Source organism: Micrasema longulum, unplaced genomic scaffold (assembly GCF_059751315.1).
Source record: "Micrasema longulum isolate JH-2025_06_02 unplaced genomic scaffold, ASM5975131v1 h1tg000279l, whole genome shotgun sequence".
Lineage (NCBI taxonomy): Eukaryota > Metazoa > Arthropoda > Insecta > Trichoptera > Brachycentridae > Micrasema > Micrasema longulum.
In genome coordinates, this window is record NW_028277483.1 from 702,159 (window position 1) to 722,832 (window position 20,674).

The 20,674-nt window shown below is 31.1% G+C and overlaps 3 protein-coding genes across 3 annotated transcripts; all 3 read right to left on the reverse strand.

The window, feature by feature from the left end:
• Positions 1–407: 407 nt before the first annotated feature.
• Positions 408–3,625, reverse strand: LOC148282902 (uncharacterized). Its single transcript, XM_088224318.1, has 2 exons — positions 3,466–3,625; positions 408–863 (listed from the first exon to the last, which is right to left on the reverse strand). The coding sequence occupies exons 1-2, from the start codon at positions 3,554–3,556 to the stop codon at positions 493–495; spliced, it is 462 nt and encodes a 153-aa protein (XP_088080444.1). The 5' UTR covers positions 3,557–3,625; the 3' UTR covers positions 408–492.
• A 2,397-nt stretch (positions 3,626–6,022) lies between these two features.
• LOC148282903 (uncharacterized) lies at positions 6,023–7,927 on the reverse strand. Its single transcript, XM_088224319.1, has 2 exons — positions 7,778–7,927; positions 6,023–6,344 (listed from the first exon to the last, which is right to left on the reverse strand). Exons 1-2 carry the CDS (start codon positions 7,866–7,868, stop codon positions 6,106–6,108), a joined length of 330 nt encoding a protein of 109 aa, XP_088080445.1. The 5' UTR covers positions 7,869–7,927; the 3' UTR covers positions 6,023–6,105.
• A 9,694-nt stretch (positions 7,928–17,621) lies between these two features.
• On the reverse strand, positions 17,622–19,620 carry LOC148282904 (uncharacterized). The gene is made up of 2 exons (XM_088224330.1): positions 19,468–19,620; positions 17,622–18,080 (listed from the first exon to the last, which is right to left on the reverse strand). Exons 1-2 carry the CDS (start codon positions 19,559–19,561, stop codon positions 17,656–17,658), a joined length of 519 nt encoding a protein of 172 aa, XP_088080456.1. The 5' UTR covers positions 19,562–19,620; the 3' UTR covers positions 17,622–17,655.
• Between the last annotated feature and the right edge of the window lie 1,054 nt (positions 19,621–20,674).

Below are 20,674 nucleotides of genomic sequence, written 5' to 3' on the forward strand. Positions count from 1 at the left end.
TCGTTATCGACAGTATGGTTGATATGGGTTTTATTTATTATTATTTTAAGTCCAGAATTCTCGAAGGGTAAATAATTTTGTCGGCCTCGTGGTGTAATAGTCAGTGCATTTGCCTACCATGCAAGAGGTCTCGGGTTCGATTCCCGCAATGGTTGATATAAAATATTATTTAAAATGGTGTTTTTACACTAGAATATTTCATAGTCCCAGGACTGGCACCTGAAGCGTAAGTCTGATCATCTTACCTTCATGTAACAAAAATGATCAAGATACGCTGCAATCGGTGTACCAATGCTGTGCCCTATGCACCATAAGGTGCCGAAAGGGAAAAATGAATGAATGAAATAATGACAAACGTATATTTTTTGAGGAGAAATTAGAGAAGAATGAATATTAAAACAAAATGAAATTATGTTTTTTTTTTATTATTTTTTAACAACCGTTATATATAATAGTATTTTTATTATATGTTAGGTCGTTGGTTTATTCTAATCAGTCATTATATCCGTAACATGGGCCATCTGGATAGGAGTGTGAAATACTCAGAGCGGGAGCGGCAATTGGAACTGGCACACTTGCGATTGGATTTAATGAAACTGGCGCAGTTCTTTTGATCAGCGCCCCTCGTGCGGATTTGCCTGGGCTGACTCCCAACGGGTTTTCAACGTACAAGGAGCACAGTGACTTGGGGATGCAGATTTTGTCGACGCTGCTGATCCAAGTGAATCCAGATCGGCAGATACAGCCTGGGTAGCAGTTGGGAGAAGGGTTGCAACCCTCAGGACCTCTTGGTTCTAAGCAAGTCGGCCTACAGGGGTAGTTGTTACATTGGCTGTATACCTCATAAGCTCCACAAATGCCAGCTAGAAAAAATGTTAGAAACATCAACCAAAAATGTTTATGCCTTGCGCATTTTTTATTTTAAAAAGAGGAGGATCCCACGATGTAATGGCTAAGACGCTTGTTTTGCGCATGTATTTTTTTGGCCGTTTAGTGTTGTAATTTACCACAAAAATGAACGTTTTGGCCTGTTGTGGTGTCAAAAACAATGCTATCAAAATACAATTTCTCTGGCAAATGTGGGGTAAAACTACAAACGATAGGTTCACAAATGTCAAGATGCGTATGTTATGTAAGGCTGAGAGAAGCATTTTCGACTAATCCATGAAATTAAAGCGGCATTGGACGTAGAGCACATACTTTCAGACCATTTTTTGAATACCGGTATTTTTTTTAAATTTTAAATATCGGAAACCCGGTATTTCGACATTTTCTCCATATTTTTGCTATATATTTAATAGTTACTTAAAAATCATGATCTTTTTTGCTTCACCGTGTTCAATTTTCAAGATAAAATATAGAAATACTAAAATTAAATGTGTTTCAAAGTAAATCAACAGTGATGATTTAAATTCACCCCCAATTTTTGAGGTATTAAACATAAGTTTAAGCTTCAGTAGGTATATGTATTTTAAATGCAATAGTAACATATATAACCTAACAAATACATAAATTTCTTAAAACACTTTATTCAATATTTATTAACAAATTCAATAAAGCATAAAATAAGTAAAAAACAATACAAAAATTAGGAACTTTCAAGCTAGTATATGAGCATAAAATAAAATATAATAAAGAAAATATTCAGCGTATGGTTGGCGGGCATGAATTGTCGTAGTAATGTTTACTAACTTAAACTACTAGGAAGCTACTGTCGCTACTGACGCTAGAGAGGGAGTTTAGTTTAGCGAAATCAGCATACTGATTTCTGATTGGTTGAATAAGCGGAATAGCATATGGCGTGATAAAAATCACGGTAACAGAGAAGTCAATATCGCGTGTATGTTATGTCTATGCTCTCTGCGGAGGAGTTTGATTTCTGGTGCGTCAAAAACGTACATAAAATACCTAGCTTAGGTACCAAATTAGACATATAACCTGTTGCAGCCACCATGTTTATAAAATTTGATTTTTTCATTTAAAGTTTGATTAAATAAATATACCTATGCACTTTGACCGACTTATAGAAATATCTTCTAGCCCACCCAAAAATATATATATATATTTCAAAAATAGAAATATCTTTTGAAAATTTTTCAATATTTTTATTTAGTACAATTAATAAACCCTTTTTCGAATTACGACTGCTGTAAACATCTTATTTATTTATTTTAAAATCAACGCCCATGTCAACGAACGATAATTTCTAATAAACCAAAATTACGGGCCAATTATTTAATGAGTGGGCAGATGCAGCTTCTACACATAAATTTATTTGTAAAAATACTTCTGTTATCCGCAATTGAATAACGTAGAATGTGGAATTGAGGAAAAAAATAAATACATCAAAAAGGGTTAGAAGTTAACATATTAAAATTTGTTATCTGGTGCTCATATGTTTGCACATTGAATTATGGGATTTTTGGTATTTTAAAAAAAATAAAATTTAATGACATAATTCGATTAATTAATAAACGTCTTCGTAACTCATATTCAGCCGCCATTTTGTCGGAAACCAGAGAGAAATAGGCGAAAAATTAAAAAAAAATGCGTGCTCTCTCTCGAACGTGTAAAGCTATCTTAACATAAACATTTGCATGTTAAGATTATCTAAATCATGTTTTACCGCCAGTTTAACACACTAGTACTCCCTGAAATTAATAAAAAAAACTATTCCACATATCTAACAAAACTTATCCCAATTGACCGTATTTTTTTTCAAAAAGTATTCCGAAATCTGTTGAATTGGTCTGTAATTTAAACGGTTATTATTCAACCCTCAAAAATTAAATATTTCCAGCTGCTTAAATTCAAAGGGGCCTCGAATCAAAATTTCACTTTTTTCAGTAGCACTAATCAAAGTTTTTAACGCGAGTAGATGTTTGCTTTTTTATGCGGTTTTAAAGCTTTGTCTATCTAATTATGGACTTTTGTAGTAACTATAACCTAGAAAGTGGCGGCGATGGCTGTTTCGCACTGAAATCAGCCACCAAAATGCAAAATACCAATATGACTGTTTTGCGATTTGTTTAATTTATAATGAAAATTCACGGAGTCTTTTTCTTATTATAAAATACTACTGATTTAAATTTCATTTTTGCAATATAACGAAATTTTGGGGTTTTCAATTTGTGGCCCTTTGTCACATGTTCAGTAATATGAAGCGTAATAACAAAGTTTATTGCTATCCTTCGAGGTGAGGTTAATGTTTCAAGCTCCCTAAAACAAGAATCACGACAACTCAGTACAACCTTAAGCGCAAAATAATAAAGATGCTTAATGACTTATTGAACGAGATAAGGAATGCTGGGTCTATGGCATCTTGCATCGTATCGTGAGATATGATGGTTCTAATCCACCTGAATAAACAAGTTTCACTACCTAACAAAGACAGAGTGGTGTAGCTTTCTATTCACTATGTCGATTACCCCTTTGGGCAAACAACAAGTTGGTTTGTTTGTTTACCTGCAGATCTTGGTGCAAAAAGCCTGTCCTCATGAGCCAAACATTGATGGCTAATCAGCAGAAGACAAGAAAAAGCAATAAAAACTTTCATTTTGTTATTAAATCTCCAAAACCACGAATCACACTTGCTTAACAAAACAATCTACTTACACGATCGTAGAGAGTTCACCTATTTATACCAAAATTTTTCTTGTACGCGTGTAAGATTGTTGTGCATATTGCGTTAATATTTGCCGAAGTTTCAGCTTTATAAATATGATTGAAATTATGTAATTCATAAGAAAACTGCGATTCATTGTATAAAATTCTGTAGGTGTGTTTAAATTTAATTTTTCACTGCATTAAAACATTTGCCTGAAGGGACGGAATTCAGAATAAAGTATGTGTGTAAAATAAAAAAACAATCCCGAACGAGTGTTTTCGATTAAATGCTACCCCTAGATTAAAATCTTAACAAGTTAATCGAGTGGAGATTACTTCATTGCTCGTGGTGTAAAGTCGCCGCCAGATAAGAATGCCTACGCTCACATAGTGGCCCCAGTGTAAAATACGTGTCAGCGGATGGATTTTTATCTGGCGAAGACCATAACTACTGTTGGTTATATTTGGTGATATAATATATCAGGGACTCCTGATTTAATAGTGAAATATCACCTTATTTTTAAATTAATAAAAGTCTATGAAATACTATCAAGTAAAAAAAAATATTTTTTGCCATGTATGAAAATATTTCTCCAAAAAATCCAAATTGATTTTTAAAATACAATTATTTGTTCTAAATACATTTCATATATTTTTATCAGTACTTGTATGTGAAATTTCCCTATTCCGGATTTTTTTTTTGTAAATAGTTCGATATTCATAGTCTCTGTGCTAGCATCATGTGATATAAAATTATTTTTATACTATAAATTTCAAAACTTTTATCAGAACACGCGACTGAAAGCAAAAAAACTTTTTTAAAAACCACCGGCAGAGCTTTTTTTTACATGCAATCGAAGTATTAAAACAGTCATGATGACATAGATTAGATTTTGAGATGATTCCACATAGTGGAAAGTGGAAGCATGTACATTATTAAATAATATAAAAATAAATACTTACTCACTTATCAGTTTTAGTCCTAGTAGCGTAGACTAGAAATCAATCTTTTTTTTTAAATTTCTAAATATTTTAAAAATTCGATTCAAAACTTATTTTTAAATAAAACTTACAAAAATCATCATAAATTTAATCATATTGTTACATGTCTTTAATTTCTTGTAAGTAATTTCTCATTTTATTCACGTAGGTATGTATAAAAATCTTCTTAAGCCTATAATATTTTTATGTGACTTGGCCATTGATGAGAAAGTATGTACTATTATGTATAAAATAAATAATACACTGACTCTGGAACGTGCCTGTGGGCCAGTGGAGTAGCTACATCCACAAATAAAAAGAAAATGATATTGAATGTATCTATTGTATAAATATTATTTTTTGTAAACTATGCGTCTGTATTCAATATTGGATTGAATAATTAAATAAGTAAATAAATAAATAAATGAAAACAAACTTAAAAATTAAGTTTAAAAAAAAAAATCAAGTTACGATGTTGTGCCTTGAATCCGTAGCCTATAAACATATATGCTATGCTGTATGTAGGCACATTAGAAAAGTACACATGGTCAGCTATATTTGTAATAAATATTATAATGTACAGCTGTGCTACCGACATTCAAGTGTAGATTTATTTTTAAATTTTTTATTTTTAATAATGTATATTTACACGTTGATAAAATTACTAATTGCGTAACATGAATTATTTTACATTATGTATTATATTTATGTTACAATTATCAATGTGACCAATATAAAAAGGAAGCTTCTAATTACATCTTACGAAATATATTTATAATATGTGCCTTATACTTTTTTTTATTATCTGATGGCTAAACAAAAAAAAAATAGTCATAAAGATCGACATACTCGGTATGATACTAAAAAATATATTTTGCGGAATATAGATTCCGCAAAATAATTTTCCCCCTTAAAATTTTAATGTAAAGTTTCTTCGGTCAAATATATAGTTTTCAATGTGCCTAATTGGTGGATGAGGTATCATGTTTATTATAGACATATTAATATATCTATGTCGAATTCAGTTAATTATTTATTCCTCAAAACTCACTTACTATTTTCTATAACTGTATCAAACTTCACAAACCAATTATTCTTAATTTTTTGTAAAAATAATTGAGTTTCTAGTATTTTAACAGTATTTTCTTATGTGTAAACTGTTTATAACCTTTGTATGTGTAAAAGTCCTTTTAGCGTTATTGAATAAATAAATAATGTGTCTTTAAAATCTTTGTAAAATGATTTATGTAATAAATAAATACAATAGCATAATAATTTTGTTGTAATTATTCAATAATTTTGCAAAATATTAAAAAAAAAGATTTCTTTGGTTTAGTTTTACCATCATTATGATTTGTAAAGTAAGTTTTTCTGGTGGTCAGGTTTGTCTAGGGCCTCAAGAGTTCTAATACGAAATAATGAAAAAACGTGAAAATAAATTAAACTTTGGATGATTTATTTTTTTACCAAGCGATATATAATATGTATGGTATAGGCTAGGTAGTTAGCTCATTTAAATCAGTCCTTATATCCGTAACATGGACCATCTGGGTAGGAGCGGGACACACTTGTGGCGGCGGTACTAATTGGTACTGGAACACTTGCTGCTGGATATGATACAACAGGAACGCTTCGGACGGGAATACTCGGGAGCGGCAGACTTTGGATCGGCGTGCCTCTGCCAGATCTGCATGAGCTGTATGTCTTGGGGATGTAGTTATTTTTCCCAAAATTATTCCTAATTCTGATGTGATTACCTGTAATTTAAAATGTTAGTATAAAAAAAACATCGTTTCCTGCACACGTGCTCAGTAATATTCAGCGTAATAACGAGATTCATCGCTATCTTACGAGGGCAGGAAAACGTTCCAGACTCCCAAAAACAAGAATCAAGACAACTCAGAACAATCTGTCCCAGAAAATAATAAAGATTGTTAATGAGTGACCTAACGAGATAAGGGATTCTGAATCTATCTCATCTCGCATCTTTTCGTGGGATGACGTTAGTTGTTGTTGAAAACAAACATTCACCCCAAATTAATAAAAAAAATTAACAAACTTTTAAAAAATACAATTTATAACATTTCTTGATTTGAATTTTAACAAAAAGGTTACAAACTTTTTACCAAGCTCTTTCTTGTAGCATTTTTCATATAATTACAAGTTTTAAACATATATTTTTTATACTTACGCACCCAAACACACGCACCCTCTCCCTCATTCATTCCCACACGCACATGTACCCTCTCCTCCTCATTCATTCACGCATACACACATTCACCTATACATGAATACAAACGTCACACACATATAATTGAGTAAACTCTTTTCTTATGTATGTGTCATTAGATTAACAGTGGATTTTTTAATTGGCTCTAGTATTGTTAATATTTTTCTACTTATTTTTTTAATGTAATAGCTGTAAAAATCCCAAATAAAATAAAATAAATAAATGCTTATTGCATATATGTATTGATTAAGAAAATATTCGTTCTTAAAACGAATCATTTTTAATACAATAGACTCCTAGAGGACTTTAACAATACATAGTTGTTTATAAAATACAAAAAAAAAAATACAAACAAAAAGAGATTGCAATTATTATATCTTCTACACAATAGCTAAAAAGTAAAATAAAAAAATAAAACAATAGAATTTCAACAGTTATGCAATTTAATTACTACAAAGTGTAAATAATTAACTGAACTGTTGTGAACAAACCATCTGAATAAACACATGACACTTCATAACAACGACAGATACGATCTCTAAGACTTCTGCCTGCGATGGAGCGTAAGGTTCTCATTTCTGGAACTCTGAAAAGAGTTTTGTCCTGTTGGCGCATCGCAGATAGAACCCTTAGATATCGGATCAGAAATGAAACAATTAAAGTCTGTCTGTGGGGTTGGAGAAATAGTGAGGTGGGGAAGAAGCAGAAGGCTCTTTTAGAGAGACCATGTGGACCGTGTGGAAGATACGAGGCTTGCGAAAACCTTTCAGTCTGAAAACCCCTGCAGCAGAAAACTACCATGAAGACCACCAAAAAGATGAAAGATAGGTAGATGTCATCATTCCAGGATAGCAAACAGGTCATATGACCCAGGCTGAGATGAAGAAGAAGAAGAATAAAGACGGAGTGGTGTAGAGACGTGATCTTCCCTGCCTACGGCAAATTGGTTTGTTTGTTTACCTGGACATCTGGGTGCAATTAGTCTTTCCTCCGCTGCCAAGCATTGGTAGCTAATTAGCAGGAGACCAAAAATAGCGAAAAAAACTTTCATTTTGTTTGTTTTGTCCTCAAAACCACAAGCACACACTTGGTTACCAAAATGATCTACTTACATGGTTTAAGAGAATTCACCTTTTTATACCAAAATTTTCCTTGCAATGAAGCTAAGATAAATAGCACGTTCACATGCATAATGAGTTAATATTTGCTGAAGTTTCAGCTTCATAAATAATGTTGGAACAATGGAATTGTGTATAGTTACATTAATCAATCCATCAAAACATCCGTATGTTGGGGTGGAATTGAGAAAAAAATGCCTGTAAAATGGAACAGAATCTCGAAAGGGTGTTTTCGACTGTGGAAGATGGCTACTCCTAGATTAAAATCTTTACAAGAAAACCTAGTGAATATTACCCCATTGCTCCTGGTGTACCTACTGATTGTTATATTTGCCGATGTACGATGCCTGGGGTCCCGGAAATATAGCGAGTAACCCAGAAAAAGGGACAATTTTCATAGTGCATCTGAAACGTAAGTCGGTCATGTGTATTACAAATGGTCGCTAATATGCTACGATTGAAGAATGTACTAACGCATTGCCGCATGGACCATAAGGCGGGAATAAGGGAATGATGATATTGAATACATATTAATTAATATTTTTCAATAATAGAATATGTTCATTTATAAAATATTTCGGTCACACTAGTTTTAATAATAATAATCTTTGTTTTTAACATTTTTTTTTTTCTACCGACCGGTTTTAAAGCTGAACAAGCTTCTTTATCAAGGTATACTTAACTCATGAATTCTATCCTATTTTATTTTTACAGTGATAACTAAATATCACATTGATACATATGGATCTAATAAGTCAAGTCTTTTTGTCTTGTTCTTAAGAGGGAAAATAGATACGATCTCTAAAAGATTTCATTAGTTACGTAAACCTTGACGAAGAAGCTTGTTTTCTTTGAAACTGGTATGTAGAAAATATAACAAATAAGTGATTAAAAACGTTGTTTTAATTTATTTTTCAGTAACAAGCATAAACGATATTGTCATTTTTATCAATTATGAAAAAGGAATTATTTTACAGTATATCTCTATGATTTTTTTACGAATGATTTTAAATACCTACTAGGCAACGCATAAAAACAATTTAAAAGTTGTTTTGAAATAATTCGATCGAATGAATTTCTTCACAACAATAAAGGTTTCAGCTCTTTAACTTCTCTAAAATCAACAGATGGAAGAATTTTAGAAATTTAAATGTTCAAACATAGGCAAAATAGTGAATGTTACACAGCGTGTAAAGTGGCCACTTAAACCAGCCAACGACAGGTCAGAAGCCCTGTAAATACCTAGACTTCCATATTCCCTTCTCCAAAATGTTCTCCATCTCTGTTAATTTGTAAATAAAACTAAACGATAAATTTGTGTAATATCTTTTTTGAAACTAGAGAGAAGTCAGTAGAATTTATTACATCCATTTCCTATGTGTTTATAAAAACTCAAACAATATTTTTCATACAATAAATTCATTGTTATTATTTTACTACGAGCAATAAATTTCGTTTCACTGTATCAACTTTTATAACCTTTAAAAGGTTAATCTCTCATTTAGTTCAAAAGCCTGTGTTTTATTGCGAGGTAAGCAATTGTGTATTTGGATTTTTATAATGTATTTTGTTGTGTGTATTTCTTTTGCTGTTTCCGTTTTATTTTTATTTTATTTATTTAAACGGTGTTTATATATTTGAGGAATAACCTTACCTAAAAAATTTAACAATACAATTTATGGTGAAAACACTGATAATAAGATATTAATTTCAAATTTAAGCTTTACGTACTTGCTTTTAATTATATCACATGAACATTTGTATTTATTGTGATCTTACGGTTAATTGAACCCGGGATTTCCGTTTGTTTGTCAATATGAATATTCTAATGTCAACTTACATCTAATTATCATTAAACTATATAATACTAATTATAAACATTTTTTAACTATATGTGTACAATTAAAACGTACATTTCATCACAACACTAAGGTTAACACTAGATTGCAGAGAAAAAAACATTTTCAATTTTGGAAAGAACCACTGGATTTGTTGTTAAGGGTTCATGCAAAATCACCTACAACAGAATCACTGAACCATCAGGGGCCTTATGCTGGACTCATTTGTCTTAAGAATCGTATGCGACTTTCGTAATTTGACGAGTGACAGCATTCTTGAACCACCCATACGAGTGCATTCGATCGAAAACCAATCGACTTTATCTCGAGTGCCCCAAAGCACTCGACATTGACAATCGAATGCGACATCGTAACTTCAGCTGTCAAACTTCTTTCTTGTAAAACGCTCGGCATTCATGTTTGAATGACGAGTAGGTATTTTTGTTGTATTTACTTAAAATTTACAGCACTGATCAATGTCATGATGATGACGTATCACCAAATGTGAAAAAAATATAACTGTACTTATTTTTAATCCATTATCAAATGAAATTTCACTAGAAACATGATATCAAAATTATTTTATCGCTTGTCAATGTCAAAATGCGTATTAAAAGTATTTAGTATGCAATATGTTTTTAAAATCCATTAAATAAATATTAAATATTTCTAATACCATGTAGATGTGTGTTGTGTCCTTTGTGTTCTGGCCTTTGCAAATTATAATTAACAAAACATTTTCTTAATCTTTTCATAATATTCCATACACAAAATATTCAACGGAAGAAGTCTGACAAGAAACAATAAATGTTTACGTGTGGCAGGAGAGCCATAGATAAATACGAATTTGTTAGTGTTGCAACTTTCTAATTGGTCTTTGTAATTAAATTGTAGGAGGGTTTTTAAGAATTGCATTATGACAAAGCAATCAAGATGTCCAATCGACTATTGTCGAGTGGGTAATAAAATGACACTTCTTTCCCGCATAAGGCTCCAGCTATTACACCACAGTATTCGTATTAGCATAAATATTTAAAAAAATCTAGTGCTTTTTGAGTATATATTTATAAGGAATGTTTCTCAATATTTTTTCCTTTCCATTTTATTCAACGGAAATCTACACATCTCTAGTTAGAAGCCAACTAGATTATAATTCTCCAATATGGTCATCTTATCAAATCACTTTCTCAGATTCTATAGATAGAATTCAGAATAAGTTTCCTAGATGTATTAATTTTAAGATAGGTTTTTCTAGTAATCAATTAAATTATAACAAAATTTTAGACTCTCTTAAATTAACTAAATTGCGAGAACAAAGAACATTGACCGATCTTACGACTTTATATAAAATAATAAAACCAATGTTTGATACCCCTGATCTACTGAAATTGACTTCATTCTATGTACCACCTAGGTTAAGCAGAACATCTACAATTTTTTATTGTCAAAATTCTCGAACGGTAGCTCAACATAACTCACCTATTTTTAGATTACAGAATACCGGAAATGAATATGCATCATATTTTGATATATTTAGTTTATTTCTGCCTAACTTAAAAAATAAAGTGACCAACATGTTTTTATCAAAAAGAGCAAATCCACTTCAGGAGATTGGGTTGGAATAGTTATAATTTGATTGATTATTGTATTTTGTTATTGTATGATTTCTTTAAAATATATATGTATTTCAAGTAATTTATAATGTGTACAGTACGAGTATATTAATGTTTCATCCTCTTTTTTTTAAAAATTTTTAAGCACTCTTTATACCACATATATGTAAATGGCAGAAATGCCATATGTAAATTAATAAATAATAAATAAATAAATAATTAAGGCCGATTTTATAAACATCGATCAAACTTCCGTAAGTGTTACGTACTTTTGACCGTTCCTTACGGTAGCCGACGGTTTCGTGTTCTATAAACCATTTTTGTTGATAGACGGTCACCGGAAGCATTTTCATAGAAATTCAAATCAAAGTCTCAGCTTCTACATTTTTTTGTCATTTGTCTATGAAAAAACTTTTAATCTAAGCTCTTTCTGTCAAACGCAAACGGTGCGCATTGCTATTCACTGGATTAAAAGATACATCAAATACAAATACTTGACGATTTTCAACAAAGTTTTATCACAAGAAGAGGTGTAAAATTGAATGAGAGCAAGAAAGCAGCAGATAACGATGGATAATTTTAAAAATTTTCAATTTTGCTTATTTATTTATTTATGGCAATAAACTGAGTTTTAAATAAAATAAAATAAATTGCTCAGTATATTTATCCATAAGACTAAACAGAAACATTGATTTGAATAGTTTTAACTCATCTATTTGAATGAACTAAACAACAAAAGTTTTAATAGATTACAGCAGAAATGAAGACCATTTTGTGGAAGGGAATATATAAATCAACTGTCATGTCAAATACGGCAGCGGCGCCGAAGGTAACGGATTCTAATGCATTTTACTGGCCAAAATCGGCTGGTAACCATTTAACATTTATTTTTTTTAAAACTCACAGAAAACCACCATTTGATTCTGTCAGCAGTTAAAGGGATTGTATATTTTTGGCAGTGTTTTGCAATAATCTGACTAGTGTCAGATATTTAACATGTTACAGCAAACTTGTTTAACTGACGTATCGTACCTTATAATTGTCAAATACGGGATGTTTTTTTTATCGTGATAAAACATAAGATTAGGCCTACTGTCTAATGTCAAACTAATGAAAACATTTTTTTATATAGTAATAATAAACTCATCTATATAAATGTATCTACAACTAACTACAGTGCACACTCGCCTTTAAAGAGAATTCATGTGTTTGCAAACGAATGCGCAAATGATATAGATATATTTAATACAACACTTTTGAATTTTAAAAGGCAGTGTATCAATTTATTTTCTCTAAATTTAAATACTAAAATAATACTTTGTTGTTATATATTGTATACCTTTTATTAACTTATATCTGTATTCTTAATTATTATTTTTCTACATTCTTCTAACTTTAAAATTCTTTTAATATAATCGATGGGAAAAAATGGACTTCTTTTCTCTCTACTGGAATATATGTATGTATTTACTATATGTAATATTAATTTTAATATATTTTCTTTTTCTTTTTCTTTTTCTTATTACTTCATTTTCAATTTTTTGCTACTTTTGTGTAAAATATATGTCTGTTCTTTAAATATAAATATATGTAAAACATGTAAAAGCCTACAAGGCGTTTAAATAAATAAATAAATAAAAATAAAAAAAATAAATATGTTGGTGCTCTGTAACAATATATAAATGAACGCCTTTCACTCAAACAACGCTTGCAAACTGAAAAAAAAAAGTTTAATAATCAGTGTTTAACTAGCTAACGCTTTTTATAAAGAAAATTTACGAAGCGAAAAATTTAGCAAAAACATTGATTCAAAAAATGGTCTGACCAATTGGCTTCCGTGAACCTGTGATTTGACACTTAAAGATTATTTCCCATGTGGCTACGATTTGGTTAATGCCTATGGAAGCTCTTGAAGCATTAAATACCAATAAAACATTTACCATTTTGGAAATAACGCCGGATTTGTTGGAAAAACTGATCTAAAATTGGTCCGACAAAATGCGTAACTGTTTTTTTCGGAAGGCAAATTTTGGATATCGTTTTAAAAAAATAAATGTGTATTTTGATTCTTTCCAACACCATAAAAGCTAATTTATTCCAACAAATATTTGCAATCATTTCACTTTATAGACATACAGGGTGTTCTTTAAACCCTGTCACATCCGAAACTACGATGTTCAGTATAGGCAAGAAGACATATAAGCATAATTAAAAAAATATTTAGAACGAAGAATTTTTTTTTAAATAAAATATTTGAAAGAACAAATGGTTGCTTACTTCTGCAGGGGAGAAGTGAGGGAAGCGCGGCGCAGTATCAGACTCCCCCTACCCCCTCCTCGTTTCTCCCCTGCGAAAGTAAGCAACCATTTGCTTTTTTTAAATATTATACTTTAAAAAAAAATATTCGTTCTATAAAAATATGTTGATGTGCCAATATGTCTTCTTACTCATACTGATCATCATGGTTATGGATGTGATAGGGTTTAATGAACATCCTGTATACTTAAAATTGGGTTGTGGTTCCGCGGCTAGTGTTGCGGACTCTCAAATCAGAGCTCCGAGGTTCGCACTCTGTACCACAGCTTGATTCCCATTTCCCAATAGTAGGTTATCTACGACTTTTTGAAAATGGATTCAAAATTTACAATTGCATTATTCGAATGCTGTAAATTACTTTGATTTTTTGTAATTTACTTACCTACACTTAAATAATACCTACTGTATGCTTCATTTTTTTTGCCGAAAGCTGTTCTTTGCTGATTTTTCAAATGATGTAACTACATGTCTACTTTCATGTAGTATTTTATCTTTATCTATCTATCTATTTATCTATTTTCTATTCTTCGTATGTACATAAAAGGCAATGTTCAAATGGTTGTCCTTGATGGACTGAATAACTACGGGACCGATTTACGTGCGGTTTTCAGATAAATGTACATCTTTGTCACGAAAAGGTTTATAGATCATAAAATCTTCAATTTATTCAGTACAAAATAAGTTACGAGCGTTAATGTTTTTTTTATCCATTACCAGGGTTGCATTCGCCGAGAATGCGGATACAAAAAATGGATGGATGTTATTTATTCGTGTATAAAAAAGATTGTTTTTGAATGTTTACAAACAACGTTTGTTTTTTTTATGGATCCTAATTAGATTATTTCATTGAATGATGTTGGGCCACCGGAAGCTGACAGTAGCATGTTACTTGACCTATGACTGCACAGTAGTTAAGTATGTGAGCTGTACTAATAATATAATGTTGTTTTTTTTATATTTATATATATATATATATATATATATATATATATGTATATATATATATATAGAAGAAAATTTATATATATATATATATATATTTGTGTGGATTTAAGTATGAATATGTTTTATTTTACATGTATTTTATAAATATATTTTTAGACACCATAAGTATAATATATTAAATCAATGTAAAATACCTCTGGGTGTATCTTTATATATATATATAATTCTTCTGTACGTGTGATGTCACTGAACTCCTTCTAAACGGCTTAATCGGTTTACGTGCGGTTTTCAGAGACTTATAGATCTTTGCGCTATGCGTGTTCGTAGATATTGAAATCTTCAATCTTATATGTAAAAAATAAGTAAGGAGCAAAAATGTTTTATTCATCGATCTACCAGAGTTGCATTCGAGGAGAATGCATTTACAAAAAAATGGAAAGATGTTGTTTTTTTTTGTGTAAAAAAAGTTTGTTTTTTAATGTTTTCAAACAACCTTCGTTTTTTGTGGATCTCAATCAGATTCTTTCCTTAAATTTCTCCTAATTTTTACCGATTTATTTATTTTTACTGGATTTCAGGTAATACTAAAATAATATTAAATTCAATTCATTTTTAAAAAGCGTATTACATAATTACACCTTGCGCTTTTCCTCATAAAAAATACTAGCTAGATCTCGTTGTTACACAGCAAACGACTACACATTATTTAGCCAGCTCATTGTTTTCACAATGAATCTCATAATATTCATAAAAAAACGTATTTTTTTTTACTGGTGCCATGATGTATAATGAATAAATTATGACTATATGTAACATGAATAACAGTAACAAATGAACAAATAATGACTATATGTAACAAGATCTATATGTAACACATTATGATGTAATAATGAATGAATATCGAGTGTCTCGACGTGATCTACTCGCAAATGAAACAAATTCGCCCGCCCCGTCACCCTCGCGCGTACTGCAATGAGACAGGTCGTAACCCGTCACGCGCAAAATGCACACATCTTTAGCCGAATATTCGATATTCATTATTCGGCCAAATTGTGGTATTCGTGGCATCTCTATATTAAAGTAGTTATTGATTTTCTAAACAATGTTTTTTTTAAAATCCTGTTTTAAATTTTCTAAATAATGCCGGCCTCGTGGTGTAATGCGCGTTCGATTCCCGGTGAGAACACGAAAATCAAAGGTGATTTTTCTCAAGCCTGGGTGTTCTGTGATGGAATTTATGAAATTCACCACTGCAATCGGGCCTCCTGACCTGTTGTGGTGCAAAAAAAAAATATATATAGTCCTGAAAAAGAATGATAATATTCGACTTAAACCCTCTCACAGATTGCTAAACACCCAGGGAAAGCAAGCAATGAAAGCAGTGTAAAGTTGCTTTTAATGTAAACTTTAGTTCACTATTATTGTTTTTTTTTTATTTCATTCGAAGTAGAAATTTATAAAAGTAACTTGATTTATTACAAAAAAAAATGTTTTGAGCATGAACGCACAATTTATACCTCTTTATCATACAGTAGGTTTTTGGATCTAAAACTGCAATTTATATATATAAAAGGCAATGTTCGAATGGTTGTCCGCGATGGACTTGATAACAACCGGAATGATTTACGTGCGGTTTTCAGATAAATGTACATCTTTGTCACGAGAAGGTTTATAGCTCATAAAATCTTCAATTTATTGAGTACAAAAAAGTTACGAGCGTTAATGTTTTTTTTATCCATCCATCATTTGCCGAGAATGCGGATACAAAAAAATGGATAGAGATTATTTTTTTGTGTATGAAAAAAGTTTGTTTTTGTATGTTTAAAGACGACATTCGTTTTTTATAGATCAGAATCAGATTTTTTCATTGAATTCTTTATAATTTCTATCCATTTGTTTCTTTTTACTGGATTTTTGGTTATACTAAAATAATATCAATGGATATTCTATACATTTTTGAAAATCGCATTCCTGACTCAAGTGCATCCCTGAGCAGAGTTTGACATTTGCTAAAAAAATATTTATTTGAAAATAGTTAATTACTTTATGTTTTGGAATTCAATCATAAACACGTACTTGGGTACCTATTTAAATTCAATCTTATTACTTTTAGATTTATAATTCAATCATAAACAAGTACCTACTTACCAATAAAAAGTTACAACATCTTTTTTCCGTTTATCCGAACGATTTTTACATTAAATTTTTATAAGTATACTTAATAATGTTTTATCTTAAGAGGAAACGCGGTCTGACTTTTTTTAATACAAACGTATTCACGTATTTTTTCTCTGTATTATGGCACTAAAGAAATGTTTTTTTTTTACAATAACAACAACAACAACAAACTATCACGTCGTTTCTCCATAAGGGTAGGCAGAGAGGATAGAACGCCACGTCACTATATCTTTGCATTCAGATCTCGTTTCTTCTCTATTCATAGATATTCTCATGCACGCGCGCCGATTATTCCGACTTTTACCATGTCCATCTTCAAGTATTTGTTGGATTTGGTCATGCCATGTCTTTCACGGTATTCCTCTGTTTCTGCATCCAGAAACATTCGCATTGTAAATATTTTTAGCCGTTCTTTCGTTGTCCATTCGCTCTCAAAACAACAAAATCGGTTCAGTTTTGAGGTGCGGAAAACGGCACAGCGAAACGTGAATTTCGTCTATTCTAACAAAAGGTTTGATATGCAGTTATCTTTTTCGCACAGTATCGGGGAGGCATCTGCAAGGCAGTGACAGGAAAACAATGTGCAAACACCTATTTATCGAAATTCTCTGTCCTCACAATTTATCTAAACCGTAACACAAAAATAATCATGTATACGTACATATCTAATTTGGACGAAATACAATAATTGATATCAGATTTTCGATTGTGTTCTTTTAATCTATTTAGTCAAAACTCTAATCTAGCAACAGCAAAGCATTGCCGGGTTCAGCTCGTCAGAAATAAAACAAAAAAACGCATTTAAATTAGTATATATTTAATTAATCAATTTAGTCCATATATCCATAACTTGGACCATCTGGATACTGGCGTTTTTCAATAGGGTTAGGTTTAGTCAAAACTACGACTTCAGGTGACGGTTCAGTCAAGTTTGGCACACTTTTCACTAGTTCATTTTTGACTGGCACATTATATACTGACGCACTTTTGACTGGCACAACATCAACTGATTCATATGAGGCAATATCGTTAGCCTCGTCACTTAAAGATTCCTCGATATACATGAAACATCTGGATTTCGGGACGCATAATTTGTAGTCGCTGCTAATCCAGATATATCCACGTCTGCATACGCAGCCAGGGTAGCAGTCTGGAGAAGGGTTGCAACCCTCGGGACCTCTTGGTTCTAAGCAAGTTGGTCTACAGGGGTAGTTGTTGCATCTGCTGTGTACTTCGAACGGTTGACAAATTCCAGCTGAAATTTTAACAAACGTTATTGAGGTTACCGATTTACATTTAAATAATCAATATAAGATATTCATTTAATTTAGTATTAAATCTAAAACAGCTACATTTCCATAAATTTATTTGTCTCATCTACTAGGCAGGATTGTAGGATTTTAAATGACACATTATTTTTTTACATAACATTTCATTTGATAGTGAGTAAAACAACCTCTGTAGAATTTCTTCTTGAATTTTTATCAAACAAATTAATCTTTATATTTTTTAACAATATTTTGAGTTTGTACAAATTTTTGTAGACAAGGACTGGATTCAACTCCCTGGGGAGCTGTTAACATTAACACATTACAACAGAGATGAAGACCATTTAAGAGAAGGTAATATAGAAGTCTAGGCATCTACAGGGCTTATGGCCTGTCATTGGCTGGTTTAAGTGGCCTCTTTACACGTTGTGTAACATTCACCATTCTGTCCATATTTGAACGTCTATATTCCTTCAATTCTTTCATCCGTTGGTGTTTGTGAAGTTAAAGAGCTGAAACCTTTATTTAAGCCTTTAAATAACATTTTAATAAAGGTTTTTTGTTTGACTCTCAAACTAACTTTTTAAATTTTTGTGCATCGTATTATTATCGCTATGATTTTTTAAAGTTTTAAAATTTTGGAATTCCTCCGCCCATGACGTCACAAGTTGTCGTCGATAAGCTGTGTTCTCTTTAAAAAGCAGAGCCTCGTAGCGTAAAAATACACTAAACATCGATAAAAATGGGTACTTGGAAACCGAAAATCTATAAAAACAATGTCATTGATTGGTTGATTCATAGGAACTTGTAAAGTAGTTAACGTTTTCGAGAAACTTCGCATTACTATTAATTGCTCTATTTCCTGCAACAGTGAGGTATCTCATTGATTTTTCTCACTCCTTTTTACTACTTTTATTGGGCGTCCTGGTCTGTTGTGGTTCAGAAATAAATAAACACGGTAAATATATGAAAACTGTCGGCATCGGGTTTTGAAAACTAAATGCCACACAAAAAAATCTATAACGTTTCCCGGTACCTTTGCTTATTGTGGCATTATACTTGGGCCAAAATAAAAAAATCAATAAGTTTTGAGGGTGGATGTTTTCGAATTTTTTTTAATGTGCAGAGTTTTTGATTTTTTACGGAACGACTAAATAAGACCTATTTTTTCAAAAGGTGTATATTATTTTCAAATGAAATATTTCATAGTCCCTTGACTGAACGTATCACATTAAAATTAATTGATTAAAATACACTATAAACGTATGGAATTAATGCGGTGTTTTATGAAACATGAGGAGCTTATAAGGAAAATAGTGATTAAAAGAAGAATATATAAAACTGATTTGGTTTCCACAGTGTAAAAGACAATACCTCTAGACTTTGGTGCAATCAATTCTTCATAATATGTTGCAGAGCACTGCTGGCTGATTAGGAAAAGACAAGAAATAGCGAAGAGACCCTTCATTTTTTAAAATTTGGTTTTTAAATCACAATACTACACTGGCTCTACGAAGTACACAAATTAATAAAGCTTGAAGATATCACCTTTTATACCAAGTAATTTTGTGTGCACAAGTAATCTGTTTAATTATCAGTTACTTAAATAGATGACTCCAATCGAAATTGAGAATTCCATAGAAAGGCATGATTTATTACCATACGATTAATTTTAAATGTGCAATTTATTTATACAGTGAAATAAAAGAAAAATATGAATAAATTAGAATAACAAAATAACATTTGAATGCAATAAAAATCGTTTTTTAAAAGCTAAATTACCAAGTGTTCAATAATGAGAACAATGGCAAATATTTTTTAAGCACATACGATTGTGAAAATAAAATTTATTATACGTAATGAAAATTTTCAATCATCATTGAAATAAATATGAATATCGTTAGATTTCTCTCCGATGACATACTGCCCATTTCGAGCCTTGGCGTCCATCATCTTTTGCCATTCTTCTGTTAGTATCGTTAGCAGCCGCTTACAAAAATAAATACGTAATCTTTAAAATGAATTGTATTAAAATCATATTTATTTAATTTCCTGGAGAATGCATGACTTTGAGAGCAACTGAAAAATAATAAATAAATTATTCACAAATTGCGGACTTCAAATAAATTTCAGGCATATCGAAACATAATGTACAATTCGATTGGTGGCCCCACTGGACCTTTGAAGAATTCGGAAACAGCGTTTTATTTATTTATGAACCTTTTATTTAGTGAATAAATTTAAATGCATGTTTTTTTCGTGTTATTTTTTTTTATTGTACCGAAATGGTCATTCGTATTGTTTGAGAGAGAACGAGAGCGAAATATGATTTCGATTGCGTTAGAATGAAATAGATAAATGACGAACGAACGAACTTACGAAATGAAATTGTCACAGAATAAGCCTGCTGTACACTATGCTTAATTAATATAATTATGTGCATAATTTACTGCTCACCGTACTGATCCACAGATGTTTTTAATTGACGACATAAAAGCCATCCGATTTATATTAAATTATTGAAAAAATAGCTGCGCAAATTCGATGACGAAGCAGACTACTAGATATTTGATTTCAAAGC